The 16,148-nt window shown below is 37.7% G+C and overlaps 1 protein-coding gene across 1 annotated transcript in view; it reads left to right on the top strand.

Annotated features, from left to right (window-relative positions):
• LOC149207821 (mitochondrial pyruvate carrier 4) overlaps nucleotides 1-16,148 on the top strand; it is a 125,812-nt gene that overhangs the window by 65,281 nt on the left and 44,383 nt on the right. The window contains exon 4 of the mRNA XM_089395858.1: nucleotides 5,974-6,047. Within this exon, the coding sequence (XP_089251984.1) occupies nucleotides 5,974-6,047 (74 nt within the window). The remainder of the gene's footprint in view (nucleotides 1-5,973; nucleotides 6,048-16,148) is intronic.

Raw genomic sequence — 16,148 nt, 5'->3', positions numbered from 1 at the left:
CAGGAAAGACATCCCACATCTTTGTCTTCCCTTCAACCACTCATCCCTTTGCCTGTAAATAAGACGAAGTTTGGTGGGCACATACACTATTGTCTCTGCCCTGGACTGCTCAAACCTTCTCTTCTTGACACTATACAAATTCCCATATGTGCTCCAATTCCTCTCGTAACAAGAGGATGAAGTCACCTGAGAAAGGAGCCTCATGGCTAACTGCTGTAGAAGAAGGCTTGTTGCCCCATGAGTTACCCACCAGGAATAGGGTTTCTTAGCCCCCCTGTCTCTAATCACATCATATCCTACAAATCGACCAGTGCCAGTGGAAAACTCTGCAAAGGATCCTCCACCTCATCAAGGGATGCTCTATCTTGAAAAATCCGCCTTAATGCATCTTTACTTTCTTTTGAAATCTCCCCATCCATGTGAGGAGGGAATTTGCGGGAAGGTCCACCATTCAGCCACTCATGGGTGTAGTATTTTGGGTTCAATGAGTGAGCCAAACAATGTAAAGGTATGCAATTGTCCCATTCGCTGACAAGAATATCTTGTATGGTGGAGAAGAAGGCCTTTGATGATGTCTCATATTTGAGGCACTCACTCTGTAAAATAATAATCCTCACAGACTCAATCATGGAATCCCATCCCTCATAAACCTCTCCTAGGATGGGTTGGTATGTATCTACAAATCGAAGCAAAGAAATGATAGGGTCCATGATATGAATAAGTAGATCTATCGTCTCGCACCAAGCATCAACTAACACTGTGCCCTTCACCCTTTTTGAGGCTGCTTGATCTGTCCTCCAAAAAGACCAAAACTCTGAAATAACCATGGCCCCAAGAGCGGTCTTGACCTCCCTCAACCTCTTCAACATGATGAATGAAGAGGCAAACCGTGTATTCACAATCTTCAACAATGATAGATTGGTGTACTCCTTGTAGATAGTGAGGGCATTTGTATGATTTTGTACAAAGTTGCGTATATGCCGTGCATTCTCAATATTTCTTCCAATCCAAAGCACATTAGAAGCAATAGATTTAAGTGCTAAATTCAAAGAATGGACAATGCAAGGTGTCCAAAATACTTGTGGATATTTAGCTTCCACAATCATGCCAACAACCTTGCAAATAGGTGCATTATTTGTAATGATTTGCACACAAGAATCAACACCTACATCTTCAATAATTTTAATAAACAACTCACCCATATATTGTGCATCCTTGTATTTTCCAAGTGCATCCATTGATTTCAAGAAAAATGGACCATTCATGGAAGACACCATGAAGTTGATGAGTGGGTGCCATTCTGAATTTGTCCATCCATCAGAAACAATGCTAACCCCAGATGTTGGCCATGTTGATTTAATAGGCTCAAGCATTTTGGCCACCTCTTTCTTTGCCTTCGTCAACAATGTGGTTCTAAGCTTCTCTAACCCAGAAGGCACACACCTTGATGGATCCCCTTGAGTTAGAGCTCAACACATCTCAATAAATAAAGGTGAGCGTGCAACATTAAAGGATATGTAGTTCTGATAGAAAAAAATGCAATGGTGAGATCAAGCTCTTCTCGTTTCTCTTTCTGAAAAATCTTGTCCATTGGACCAAGTGCCACTGCCTTTCTTTTTTGCTGCTTGTCTCCCACCAGATCTCTCAAATGGAAATTTGTTGCTTTTTTTCCTCAAGAATGGAAGGGGGTCTTCATTCTTGTATTTTTAGATGTTGTAACCACCTTTCCCGTACCAATGTTGGCCTATTTTTCCATTTCCTTCCTCTTAGCTAAAGACACCTGTGGACATGCTGCAATTCCACAACTTAGTAAAGCCAACAAATGAGCTTTCACACGGTAATATGTGCTCATGAAATAATTTTTGCAATAGTTGCATTTCCAAGCAACATTGCCTCCTCCCTTCATCTTGCTGCCTAGTCCTTGTTCTCTTGTGACATAGTTCCACAAGGGATATTTGTTATATTGAGGCTGCTGTCTTCCCTCAACATTTGAAGCTGCTGTTGCAGCCCCACTTGCCATAGAGGGAACACTTGCAGACCCTGATGAAACTGGAATAGGAGGGGCATCTCCAATGGGGACATTCTTCCCTTTCCTTTGCCCCTTCCCTGCTGCCCTTGGTTGAGCCATGAATGTTGTAAAAAAGTAAAGAAAAAATGCACAAACATGTAAAACAAATGCACATGCAAACTGCTGTAATAAAAATGCAAAAAAATAGAGTGAAAATGCACTTACCTATTGCTTGAATCGCCTCCAAAATGCTCCCACACCCTTTGCTCTTCGCTCTCACACACCCACAACAAACCCACAACAAGAAAGAATGACTTTGGTGAAGTTAGAATGGGCCAAATCACCCTTTTATAGCTGCGCTGAGGTAAAAAACACATGACATGTGTCCTGGAATTGGGACATGATCAGACACGATTTGAAGGACATGTTTCCCACCGAATCATGTCCGATTCGCCTGACTTGGTACACGTGAGGCCTGGCAATGAACCTAGTTTCTTAGCTTGGAACCCTTTAAAGAACCCATTTTTGAATTTCCTCCAACTGATAGTAAGTGTTGTCTTTTCCCACCACATATACCAATTATATGCCTCGTCTTCCATTTGCATGGTTGGATGTTTGATCTTTTCGTCATCATTGTCAATAATATATATTATATATTAACTAAATAATATATATCTTTATTGTTTTAATTAAATAATATATATATATATATATTATAAAACTTAATGATACAAATATAATATATAATAATTAGGAGATGTAACGGTGGTGAATTATTTAGGCTTATAATGAAAAGGGGATATATACTTAATGAAAAGGCACAAACAATGGAACGATGTCGGTGCATAATGAAGGGTTACGAACTTGACAGCGTGACAGGAGTTAATGGAAAAGTGGACGACGAAGCGGCAACACGGTCGATGGTCAAGGAAGATAGCAGAGGAGTGTAATGGCAACGAAATGGAAGGTGGACTGGGGAAATTAACAAGGAAATGGAAGATGCGGGGAATCGGTGGATGGAAGACGCGGGGAATTAGTGGATGCGGTGGATAGTGGAATGAAGCGGATGACAGCAGACGAAAACAGAGAGGCAGACTGCAACAGATGAGCAAGGACACAAACAACAACGGAGCGATGAGGGTGAACAACACTGGAAAAAACTGTGACCTTTCAGCAATGAAGAGCGCCCTTCTCTGATACCAGATGGGGCAAACATTCTCAATAATTGACAGAAGACATAATTTTATTAACACTTGAATGAATGAATGGCTGATGTTTACAATTGTGGGAGGCCATGGCTTAAGTACAACCTTGGGTGCCTCTTGGTGAATCGGCATGATCTTTGATCATGCCCTTTGCCTAATTACTTACTAATTACGAACTTGTTGAATTTTATATAACAAGAACAGAAAAAAATGCATAATTCATACGCGAACACAACAATTTTTTCTAGGGAACCCAACTGGGAAAACCCTTACTTGAGAATTTTATTGAAGAATGAACAATAGATTTCTTACAAATACACTTGCTTCAATACAGAATACAATGACCTCTCAGCCTTAATCTAGGCTTGAAACAAGTTGCAAGATGCTGACCCTGCTTCCCTAAATCTATGTGCACTAGAGGCCCGGATTCCTCGCGCAAATCTGGCTCCTATTAAATAGGGAAATTCCCTATTTCTATGCACACTTCTAAGGAATCTTCCTCCTTCAACAATTCACACAAGAAAACCCCTTGGCGTCTTTCTCACACAAGCTCACACAAAATTATGATACAAAGTGTGCCTTCGTTCCTTCTTTTATAGCAATTCGAATGACTAAGTTTAGTGATTTTTCTAATTAAGGAATGATTTTGTGATTGATTGAGTTAACTAAGTGAAAACTCACATGCAACTCATCTTGTCTCAAATCTAAGACTTGACATTGAACTGCTCGTCCTTTTCCTCAATCAACTCGTACTCGAAGACAAGTAACTCGTCCTTCCACTTGAGCTCATAGGTTAACTGCCTCATAGCTCGTCCTAATTTTTAGGGAATCTCCTATTTTTAGGAAATCAAGCATGCCAAAGAAGGAACTCGCATTTGACTCCTTGAATTAAGGCACAAATCAAAGAATCAATTTCTCGCTACATTTTCAACAAATGTGACACCCCCCACCCCCCCTAAAGTGGGTTTATGGGGGAATAATACACTATCTTGCAAGAAAGTAAGAATGATAGGTTAATTTGCATGTAGGTTTAGAAACAAATTAGAGGTTAATTTATCTTCATTTTCCATTAATTAGGTTTTTTAGACTGCCTATAGGTCCCTTGCCCCTCATGGACACTTGGTTTTTTCTGCAAGTTTCCGGTACTGGTACGTGGACAGTTCGGGAGTTTCATGCAAGAGCACTGTAATAATTTATTTCTTTACTTGGTCCTTTTTCATTCTTATTTTAAAATTTATATGATATAATGTATTAAGTATGGTATATATCTCTACCATTTGTTATGTAACTTAGCTTTAGATATATATTTGTTTGCTAGATCAGTATTTGTTATAGGTATGTTCTTATTACCTCTCCGAACCAAGGTGAATTTAGAATTTGTAACCTAACTGATAAGGTGGATAGCAGCTTCAGTGTACACATTTGGCACTTGATAATACAATGTTTTGTTGAACTGGATGGCAACAGTGAATTATACTCCAACAGCATCTCGTTTAACAAATGGTAGAGATATATGCCATACTTAATACATTATATCATATAAATAACCTAACTGATAAGGTGGATTGCAGCTTCAGTGTACACATTTGGCACTTGACAACACAATGTTTTGTTGAACTGGATGGCAACAGTGAATTATACTCCAACAGAATCTCGTTTAACAGTACAGGGATGCCAAGATTCTCCAAATTTTCCCAATTATTTCTGATTATTGCTGATTTAATCTTTTTGGTACCCTCGTGGATTAATTGCTAATTATGATTATTTCATCTACGGTCTGAAAAACCTAGCATACAAATTTCAAGCATGTTACTGTTGATTCTTGAGTCTTTGAGATGGGGAAATCCGCATTGTTTCAATCAGTTCAGCATGGCCTTTATTGAGTTGAGCATATTTACTTCATTCCTTGTTCATTGCCCATATCAATTCTTTTGAATGTCGTTCATGTCCTTTGTTGATTGGCGGTGGATTGTCAGCCTGTTAAAGGTTACTCAGTGTGGAGTCCATGTCAATGATTTTTAGCAGATTAGATTTTCCTTTAACACTAATGCAGCATGATTTTTGTGCATATTCTGCTCTATCTAGGTGATTTGTTATTGTTTTCCAGAAAATTACTCTTGCTATTTACTATTTCTCTTTCTGCTGGAAACATTCATCATCTATTTACAATATATTTATGACCTTGCTTGTGTGTGTGTGTATTCTTCATGGACTTGGCATATTTAGGTTCCTTGTGTAGAGGTGTGTTCTCCTAGGATTTTCATCAAACTTATGGTCCTTCCATAAGGTGGTGGTATTTCCCAAGTTTACTAGGTGCATAAAATAGGAATAAAAGTGTTGCAGATTGATGTTTTTAAATGCAATGCATCTAACTACAAAGTTGATTAAAGCATGTAATATATATATATATGTATTTTAAATTTAAAATATATCGAGTGTGGTCCCAGTGCTTATATTTATTATTAACGTCAGAAATTGGACTGAATATTAGATAGAAATATGCAGTTGAGCAGCAAATCATCAGACCCTTTGGTGGCAGCACATGTAATTATTAAGTGGTTCATTCTTCTGGAAACTTGTCAAAACAGTTAAAATTCAAACTCAACTAGTTGGAACTCATCTAAGGAATTGTTCATTCCTCATTTTCCTTTGAAGTTTGCTTACTTTTTCCTATGAAAATCATGATATTATCTAGGATCTAAATCGTATGCATACTTGCAAATTGTTTCTGATTGAGAACTTCACATATGATGACTGCAGAAAAATTGGAACTTGTTTAGTGTCAATGTTGCAATGGCAGGGACTGGCCTATATCAGCTTTCACGGAAACTCAGGTTTGTTTTTTTCACTTGCTTACAATTCACAGCATGTAATTGTTGATTGAAATAGAAATAGAGGAAGATTTTCTTGATATAGTAGCAATATTCTTGAGAAAATTCAAGAATTCATGTTATGTAACTTAATTGTATGTAATAGCAGGGAGGCATGTCTCATGGGGTTGGGTACATGTCTCGGAGACATGATAAATCTCCCTGAAAACTCCTGCCATCCCCTGGTGTATCCCAGAGCATTCCTGATGTCTCCCTCGATTTCTTTATGAAAAACAAAAGATAGGTAAAAAGCTCAATTAGAAAGAGAAAAAAGGCTAACCAAACCCAAACTGAATTGGAAGAGAGCATAACTATTAGTAATTTAGTAAGAAAAAGCATTTATGTGGCAATGAGATGGCATGATTGATCTACACCCCATTACAAAGAGTCTCATCCAGAGCTAAGAGTGATGAGATCCTCGAGAGTGCCCTGATAGACAGCTTAGAAGATTCAAAGAATAAACTCGAATTGGATGAAGCAAATATTGAGATGGAGACCTGATTTTTGGTTTGAAAGCTGAAATACATAATCCTTAAAGTTTTGTAGCTTGGATATTATCTTGGTAAAATAGATTATATTTAGACACTTATTGGACATACCTATCTTTGATTACAACAGAATATTATGATATAGACAATTGTTCATTGTTTATCAACTTATGATTTTAAAATCTGAAATTTGAAATTTTAATGTATTTTAAACTTTTTGAAATTTGTGTCTCCTTTGATGTACTTGTATCTCCACATTAATTGGTTCTATTCACCCTCTCAGTTTGGCCTTAATGTTTGAAGATTATTGGGATAAATGTTTCAAGCATATTCTTATTGAAGTCAAAGTGGGGGAAACAAACTAAAGATGAAAGGGAGAACTATGTAACTTGAAGTTTGAACAATGCTATCAAAGGCTCTTATTTCCTTTGTTGCTCAAGTTTTTGGAATGCAGGAATGTCTGGAAAGAGGATACAAGCCTTTGAAATGGCTCTAAGTTTTTCCCAAAGTTGCAGGAAAGAACATGTTGGGAGTGGCAACCATATATATATATTAGAAAAACAAAAAATAGGTGAAAATGGGGGAGTCCTACACATTCGTGGGCCCTCTGATGCTCTTTAAAACATGTGTGGCCATTAATACTTACTAAGATTACCAAGGGACAAATATTAAAACAAAATTTGGGGGCCTGGTTTACTATAGTCAGATTGGGCCATGATGGGGAGACTCCAGACCTTGCTTTTCCAATGTATCATCCGCTGCAAATGCACAGTTCTGCAGCCCGTTATTCAGGCAGAGTTTGGCGTCCACCCATTTCATCTTGAGTTCATTTTCCGTTTGGGCTCTTTCTCGGGAAAGAGAGATACCCCTATCTTGCACTTTGTTCTTCGGAGGTCATTGCTTCAGACACCCCCTTAGGTTGTGTTCGTGGATGGTTTGCAGAGGCATCTCAGCTCCTTTAGTCAGTGACCATCTCCCTAGAGCGCCTTCCTCCATTTAGTTTTTCCCTTGATAAACCAACATATTTGTTACCCACTCGATAGATATGAAATCAGGCCATCAAAGAGGATATCTACAGATTATACATTTAGGTCACTTGGACATCCCCGGTGAGACTTGGCTCAAAGATGTCTTTCTACCTAGAGCACTTTTTGGAGCTACAGAATGGCCTCATTGCCCTCTCCCCTTATACTTGCAGGCATTGGATACACTCACTTAGGATCCCACTGGGGTAGCTTCGAGTTGGGTCCCATCAACTTCAGGTGGAGACAAATCACCATATAATATAATTTGATAGGGTTTGCCAATTGTGCCACCTACACGAGTTAGAGATCGAGATACACCTCAATTTTTGCTGCCCCATATACTATGAGATCAAAGGACAATATCATTGCCTATATAGCGAGTTGGGAGGCTTCCTTTCCACATTTTTTTGCTATTGGGGCCAGAGATGCCTAACACTTTTCATCACAAATATTTTCTGCCACAGATCCTAGATGTTGCATGCCATAACATGTCTAGGAACAAACAGGAGGCTCACCTCCTACTTTTAGGCGGTCTTGTCAAATCGTAGCAACAAGCGACATGCCATACCCTGTCCAGGAACAAATAGGAGGCTCACCTCCTACTTTCAGGTGGTCCCATCAATTCGTAGCAACAAGCGACAAGTCGAGTCTCACAATTCCCTCAATTATAGAGCTGTGAGACTACGTATATCTCTTTCATCCTCTTCATCGAGTTTATCATCATGGTCACTCTAGAGATGCCAACCCATACATTAGTCCACACTTCCATCGAGGACTGATGGTACCAGTTCCAGACAGATCTAGAGTTGAGGCTGTTCCACTCGTCCACATATTTTGGTCTCCCAGAGGATCAACTAGAGATCTATTTAGAGTTTCTTCCCTTCGACCTTGGATGTTAGAAGTATCCCTAGCTCCTACGTCGCCCTCGCCTCCCCCGCCTCCCAACCCAATTAGGATTGTACATATATGCCCACCTCTGGTAACTCTAGTAGACTCTGTAGGTGAGCCAAAGATTAGCTCGCCCCCCTCACCCTCAGGCATCAGGTCTCGACGACCTTGATTTCACTAGATTCACGACCTTGTTACTTACACTGAGAGGCTCCCTTATTGTACACCTCATTCCTTCCCTATGTTTTCTTTATCTATGTGTGTATTTCTTTTTAGCAATATATGTCTATATTTCTTTTGAGCACTCTTTTTCATTTCCTCGGAGTTGCATTTACACTCCCACTTTATATTCAGATTGGATGTACTTTTTAGTCCCTTTGACTTACTTTTGTGATCATTCGTTGGACATTAATAAAATTATCTTATATTATCTTTATTGTATAAAAAGTTTCGAACATTAGATGAATCAACAAGGAAATCCCGTTTAACCTAATAGTAGTTATATGAGTTTTGTAACTGCATTGACTTAAAAAATTTACAATTACATGGTGTAATGGACAATGAATCAAAATGAAAAGATGAACAATGAAGGTACTCTTTAGACTTAAGACAGGAGGGCCATTAAATCAAAGGACTTCATACACCTTCAGAAAATTGAATAGATACCATTAAAGGTGCAAATCAATGGTCCAACTAAGACCATATGAGTGAAGACCATACAAATACAAAGACTCATAAGGGTACATCCATATATTCCAATTTGTGGGTGCAACTAGGTTGACGTGGTGCTATAACCTTGCAACAAACATGCCAAAGTTGAGGTAATTTGTGCCCCTTGTGGTTCGAATCACGTGGAATATTAGAGGAAAAAAATTGGTTATGGTATGAATTTCACCTAAAAGCTTCTACCATGTTCCCAAAGCTATTGGAATTGTTACCCAGCAAAAAGTGGTTAACCACTAGGAGAAAGTTTTTCTCCTCATTTGACAACCAACCAACCAACAACCCCATGATGGTCAGTGCAAAACACTATGCCAAAGTTCTCCACCTATTGCTCCGGTCAGATCTCTAGTCTAGTGGGACCTCCTCTGAGGATTTACAGTTTAGGAAGGGCACTACTAGGGAGACACTCATTAATATAACATGTCCAAGGTAATCCATGGTTACCACTCTCCATGTCTCCTAGTTATCCATCTCCATTCTTTTCGCTGGTAGCCAGCCATTGATCATTGCTATTGACATTCTATATCCACATTTTAATTTAAGACTTGCAAACATGGTCCCAGAAGTTGATGCAACTAAAACAAAGTTACAAACATATAAAGCCACAATGAAAGAAAATTTAAAATGCAAAAGATGGGTTGGGTAGTCTTTAGTGCATGGGAAAAATCCTAGTGTGATCTCTACTCCCCTCATTAAACATCACCTAGTTCCTCAAGCATTTATGCTTCATCTAAAGAAAGGTACTTGTGAAAGTCCTAACCTTGATGAGCGAGAAATTGCTACAGCTTAAGAGGGTATTGGAAAAATCTAAAAGCTAGTTTAGGCTCCTAAGCTATGCACCAAATAAAGACAAATCATTAAAGTGAAAGACACACCAAAGGGGTGGAAAAAGCAGGTTGTGGAAAGGGGTAACTTATGCCACCACGATTACTCTCTCCTTACATCTATACACTTAAAATTTTAGACCCTTATTAGTTGGTCTCATGGTTGTGGCACCTGCCTTAGGTCTGTCCTTCTCTGTAACCACCATTATCACACACACCTATGGATTGATGGGTTGACCTGGGACATGTCACTACACTTGGGGGTTGGAAACACCTAATAGTTCTAGAGCCTAGATGAGGATGATTTGACTTAGGAGGGCTTGCACATTCTCCTTGGATCCCAACACTTACCTTGCATGATGTCATGTTGCCCCCAAAAGCGCTAGAAGGGTGATGTAGGCCTCTTTATTGATGACATCATGGTTGAGGAGGCACTTTGTGGAGATGTACCCATTTGTTTTGAGGGTTTCTCAGAGTGAGGAACACTTATGGAGCTATTTATAACTTGCTTGATGGATCTTGACCATTTCTAGAGGATGATGTCATGGTGGAGGCATTCATTTCCCACATGAGTGAGCTATTTTTGGAATTTTGTTATGCTTTTGAGATATTTTAAGGTCGGCTTGTGACCTTTTGAGCTTGCTGAATGCTCAAGTGAAGCTTATGGGGCTTTGCTTGTAAAATTAAGCAAATGAGACTTAGTTGTCCTCATATAAATAGAGGGAGGTCTCATTTCTCTTGGATCATCATTCATTCATCACACTTTCCTCTCTTTGGAAGTGCATATTAGCTCCTTGTCTATTCTACTTGGCCGCAATGTGATTTCTATGGTCCAAATTTCTCTTTGAGGTGGAAATTTTTCTTGAAGTTGGTTTTCTGGGATTGATTGAAGAGATTCTCGTGAAATGTTTGTAGCTTTGTTGCATATCTTCTATATTTTTCATGTTATATTCTTGAAAGTAGGGTTTCTACATGTGCCATGATATATCTATATATACATATATATATTATTACATATTTGTTTATATAAATGTATGTTTTATATATATATATATTAAATTATATATAAATGTATATACATATATAATCGAATATATATATATATATATATAGATATATATATATATATATATGGTTTATTATAAAATATTCAAGACGAATATCTATCTATATGTCTATCTATCTATATATATTTGTTTTGAATATTTAATAATAAATCATTGCATATATATTCGATTATATGTATAGACATTTATAATATTGGTTTATTATTAAATATTTGTTTATATATATATATATATATATCTGAAAGTGTGGTTCACAGAAACCAGAGATTGCTGGCCACTATGTCCATGGAAACTATCTGGGTAGATCTACCTGAAGGGATCACTTCTTGCCGACTCATTCATAGAGCCTAACCCCAAGAGCATCGAGGAGAATTGACCTTGCGACCTCCCATTAGCAAGGTGCTTTAATGACGGGAACTCGACCAATTGAACTAACTCTTGGGGCTTGAACACACACACACACACACAAGCCAAACATACCATGCAAATTAAAGTTCATGGTATGCCGTGTGTAGATATATTTCTATATGTGTGTGTGTGTGTGTGTGGAATATATATACATATTCATATCAAACTAAAAACCATGCCAGATTAAAAGATATATATACTTGGAATGAAAGCACGAGAAACATACCATGCAAATTAAAGTTCATGGCATGTCGTGTGTAGATATAGATCTTTATGTGTGTGTGTGTGGAATATATATACGTATTCATATCAAACTAAACCATGCCACATTAAAACATATATATACTTGGAATGAAAGCACAAGAACCCCCAAAGTACTTCCCCACATTTTGTGGATGGTAAATTCGGTAAACCATCTGCCTTGATTACGGGGCCTCGCCTTAAGGGAATTGAAGAGAGTTGAACGTGTGATCAACAACAACTAGCAACAATATCAAAGTACTTCACATCTTGGTTCTCGACCACTTGAGCTAACCCTTGGGGCTATATATATATATATATGTTACTATGGAACATGTTAGTTTGTTTGTTTATATATATATATATAAACCTATGTTACATGAAACCCTGAAACATTTTGGAGTATCCGAAATGGGTACATTTAGAAATGTCACCTCCCAAGAATGGGAACCTCGGTTGAAATGTCGATCGAAACATCATATATATAAATTTTATAAATAAGTGAATAACACATTATCTTGTAAGAAAAAAAGGAATACAACCCATAGATGACAATTTAGAAGGAAAACAAAGTCTATATTAACTTTAACAGATGATTACATGATGCAAAATCCAAAATTAGCCTTTATAGATGAGGCTATACATCCAAGATTCCAAAACCAACCTTTATACATGAGGGTATTGTTGAGAAATCTATATGGCAACACTTAGGGTAATTTCTCTTACTTGATAATTGCTTGTGATATTATATTAACTTCTTGTTTTTGTTCTTATTATGTTCTCTTTCATCAAACAATTACCAAAACCATAAAACAATGAAGATCACAAAAACAATGAACATTGAACACAAGATGTAGGCTCTCAGCTAGGGAAAAACCCAGTAAAAAATCTTCTCTTCTTATAGAAACAACCTCAAATGAGAAATCCAAGACCAAAAGCCCTAGACCAAGATCTCCTCCAAGCACCAAGTCAGCCCTCCAACAAAATCCCTTCCAACTAGTCAAAGTCAAACCAAGTCAACAAGGGTCAAACCCTTTCAAAACTACTACAAACTCAAAATTTCTCCCCCAACATCTAAATTTCGGACCTGCAGTAGGTCTGCAACTTCGGCTCCCTATAGCATCTCAGAATTTTGCACATGTGAGAGAAAATAGTCCAAAAACTAGGCCAGAACTTCGATTTTCCTTCCTCCTTGCTTCAACTTCTCTCTCATTTGAATTTCTTGGCTTCTTCCTTGAATTTCACACTCCACTATAGCAGATCGAACTTCTTGTAATGAGGGTTGCTAATGATGTCGAAATCACTTGTATTTATACCCTTTTCAAGGGGTCAAATAACCTCTTCTAGGCCGACTTGGGTTGGCAGGGCCGACTTGGGTTGGTAGGGCCGACTTGGGCTGGTAGGTCAATATTGACAATTTTGACTCAGTAATATTTCTTCTTTCTTGTTACAAATTGCCCAATAAAGTCTTATACATAGGCCAAAGACTCTTGGTTCATGGCACATCTCTTATTGACTTGACAAAACCTAGGAGCATGAAATGCATGCTTGACCTAGATGACCACTTAATGAAACCCATGCTTGAAAAATAATAATTTTCTTTCTTCTTTTGATAGATACATAAGATATACATAATGACATGAGTATAATGACAATTATGAAGACCGAATCTAGCTACATTTTCAACACTCCCTCTTAACTAGAGGGGTATTCATAATTGTACAACTGATACAAGGATTCTCTGAAGAGTTCTCATAAGAATAGTATCATAAACAACATGCACAATGCTAGGGATCTAGGTACTATCTAGGCTAACTGCCAAGGTATCAACCCATCTAGATACCATCTAGGCTACGTGCCAAGGTACCATCCCAACAGGGATCCAAGTGTTATCTAGGCTACCTAACAAGACACCAGGTGTCATCTAGGCTACCTGCCAAGACACCAACCCTAACAGGGTTCTAGGTATCATCTAGGCTACCTGCCAAGACAACAACCCTAACAGGGTCCTAGGTATCATCTAGACTGCCTACCAAGATACCGACTCAATAAGGATCCAGGTGTCATCTAGGCTACCTGCTATGACACCAACCCTAATAGGGTTCTAGGTATCATCTAGGCTACTTGCCAAGATACCAACTCAAAGTACCATCATACGGGCTAATCAACCTAAGGTACAACAACTCATCATTTCTCCTTCTCAATCAAATGGGAGATATCATCCAATGCAAGCATGCTTCTCAAATACTCAATTTTCTTATTGGGGAGAGATTCAGTGAAAATATCAACTACTAGTTCATTTGTCAGAATATACTGTAGCTTCAAGACCCCATCTTGTACCAAACTTCTAATATAATGGTACTTATTATTAATATGCTTAGTCCTAGCATGAAACATGGGGTCCTCTGTCAGTCTTACGTTGCTTTGGTTATCACAATATATAACAGTGGGATTCATCAGTCCTCCAAATAAATCAAATAGAAGCTTCCTGAACCAAACAACTTCCTTTCCAATCTCACAAGCAACAACATATTCAATTTCATCCTTCAATCATCAATATGCTCATTAGATGAAAATTTCAATATCATCGGGGTTTCAACAGTTCCCTCTTTTCATCATGCTCATCATTGTCACAAGGTCATTGTCAAGCACGAGATTTGATTTTTTGTTCTTAAATTTTCTCATCTAGTTTTCACAATTTTGAAAACCATCTTCATGTACTTGCAATTTTCATCAACAACTACAATCAAGCAAAATATACACATACAAGAGCATGATGTTAATTCTATCAATCTATGGTTATCATGACTTCAAAAGTGTGCATCTAGGGTTTTGGTTACAAACCTTAGATATCCCATGACCTAACCCTTGTTAGGGTTTTTATCACATACCCTAGCTTCTATCTGCAAACCCTAGAAATCAAGAACTGGGGCTTCAAGAGGGAACAAATAATAAGGGTTATAGTTTTCACTATTCTATGGTTTTTCTAATTTAAGTCCCATGTAGGTTTTACGAACCCTAGATACCAAAAACCTTCAAAAATGCTAAGTTGCATGAATCGCCGAAACGTTTACGAGCTTTCGGAACGGGTACGTTTAGAAATGTCACCTCCCAAAAATGGAAATGTTAGCTGAAACGTCCACTAAAATGTCATATATGTTTATATATATAAAAAGAAATTTATAAATATGTGAAAAACACATTATCTTGCAAGAGAAAAGGGAATAAGACCCATAGATGACAATTTAGAAGGAAAAGCAAGTCTATATTACCTATCATAGATGATTACATGATGGTCGAGTTTCGGTCGAGTTTTGGATGAGTTTTGGAGTTTCGGGTACGAGTACATCCTAAAACGTCAGGTTCCTTGAAGTTTCGTGCAACATAGCAAAAATGTAAGGTCTACAAACCCTAGAATATAATCTTGCAAAATATGCATCTTCAAACCCTAACACTTTCATTGTCTTTTAGACCCATCATAAAGAAACTACAAAACCCTAACATACCTCACATGCAAAGATTATGCATTATTAACTAAATGATCGTACCTCCTTTTGATTTTTACTTTAAGATTGAACTGCTCCCTCTAAATCAAACCTTCTCTTAAATTCAAAGTTCTTCCAAGATTTAAATCTCCCTTCGAGGCTCCCTTTGAATCTAGCCATGAACTTTTGACTTCTTTCACTTACAATTTTCGAATATACTTGCAATCCTTTTCAGGGAGATCATAAAAAGAAAAGACATAATCAAGCAATGTATATAAAAAGAAAGGAATAAGCTAAAGAAAATAATAGTATAAGAAGAAAGATAGAGCACTTATCTTTCAATAATTCCCTTCGTAGTCAACAGTCTTTCAAGAGACTATATTGGATGTTGATCACTATCATGTCTTCCATTCGGAAGAGTTCCAAACTTTATCCACACCATGTTCATGTTCAAGTTATCAAGCATATTCTTCTTCTTTCAGACAACCATCTAGTCTAGTTCTTTTGAGCGAACTGCTTCTTTTCTTGAAGATGAATCATGAGACTTCCTTCATGTTATAACTATACCTACAAACTTCTTATACTCACCATGTCATAATGATTCTTTCATATATTGAAAAGTCTTTTCATGATTCTATTCTTGTAGAGGATCCTTATGATGCCAAAGTGTTGTTGCATGAATAGGTCCAAAAACTTTCTATTCTTGCTAGATGACTACTTCCAATGCAACTGCCTATATGCATTTGGACTATTCTAGTGCCATATACTTCTATCCATGATGTCATGAGACTTCAATAAAAGAGATCCTTGGGTTCTATAACCTTTGGATTGTTTTCAGGTTCTTTTCTATCGACAACTGTGTGAGCTCCATCCCTTTCTTGTTTCTTATTGTTCATTCTATTTTTAGGATTCTTAGG

The sequence above is a fragment of the Pinus tabuliformis genome, chromosome 1_2 (genome assembly GCF_031772625.1).
Source record: "Pinus tabuliformis cultivar Carrire ecotype Pingquan chromosome 1_2, CPIR1, whole genome shotgun sequence".
Lineage (NCBI taxonomy): Eukaryota > Viridiplantae > Streptophyta > Pinopsida > Pinales > Pinaceae > Pinus > Pinus tabuliformis.
Note: the sequence above shows the minus strand (reverse complement) of the source record. Positions and strands in the feature narration are given on the sequence as shown.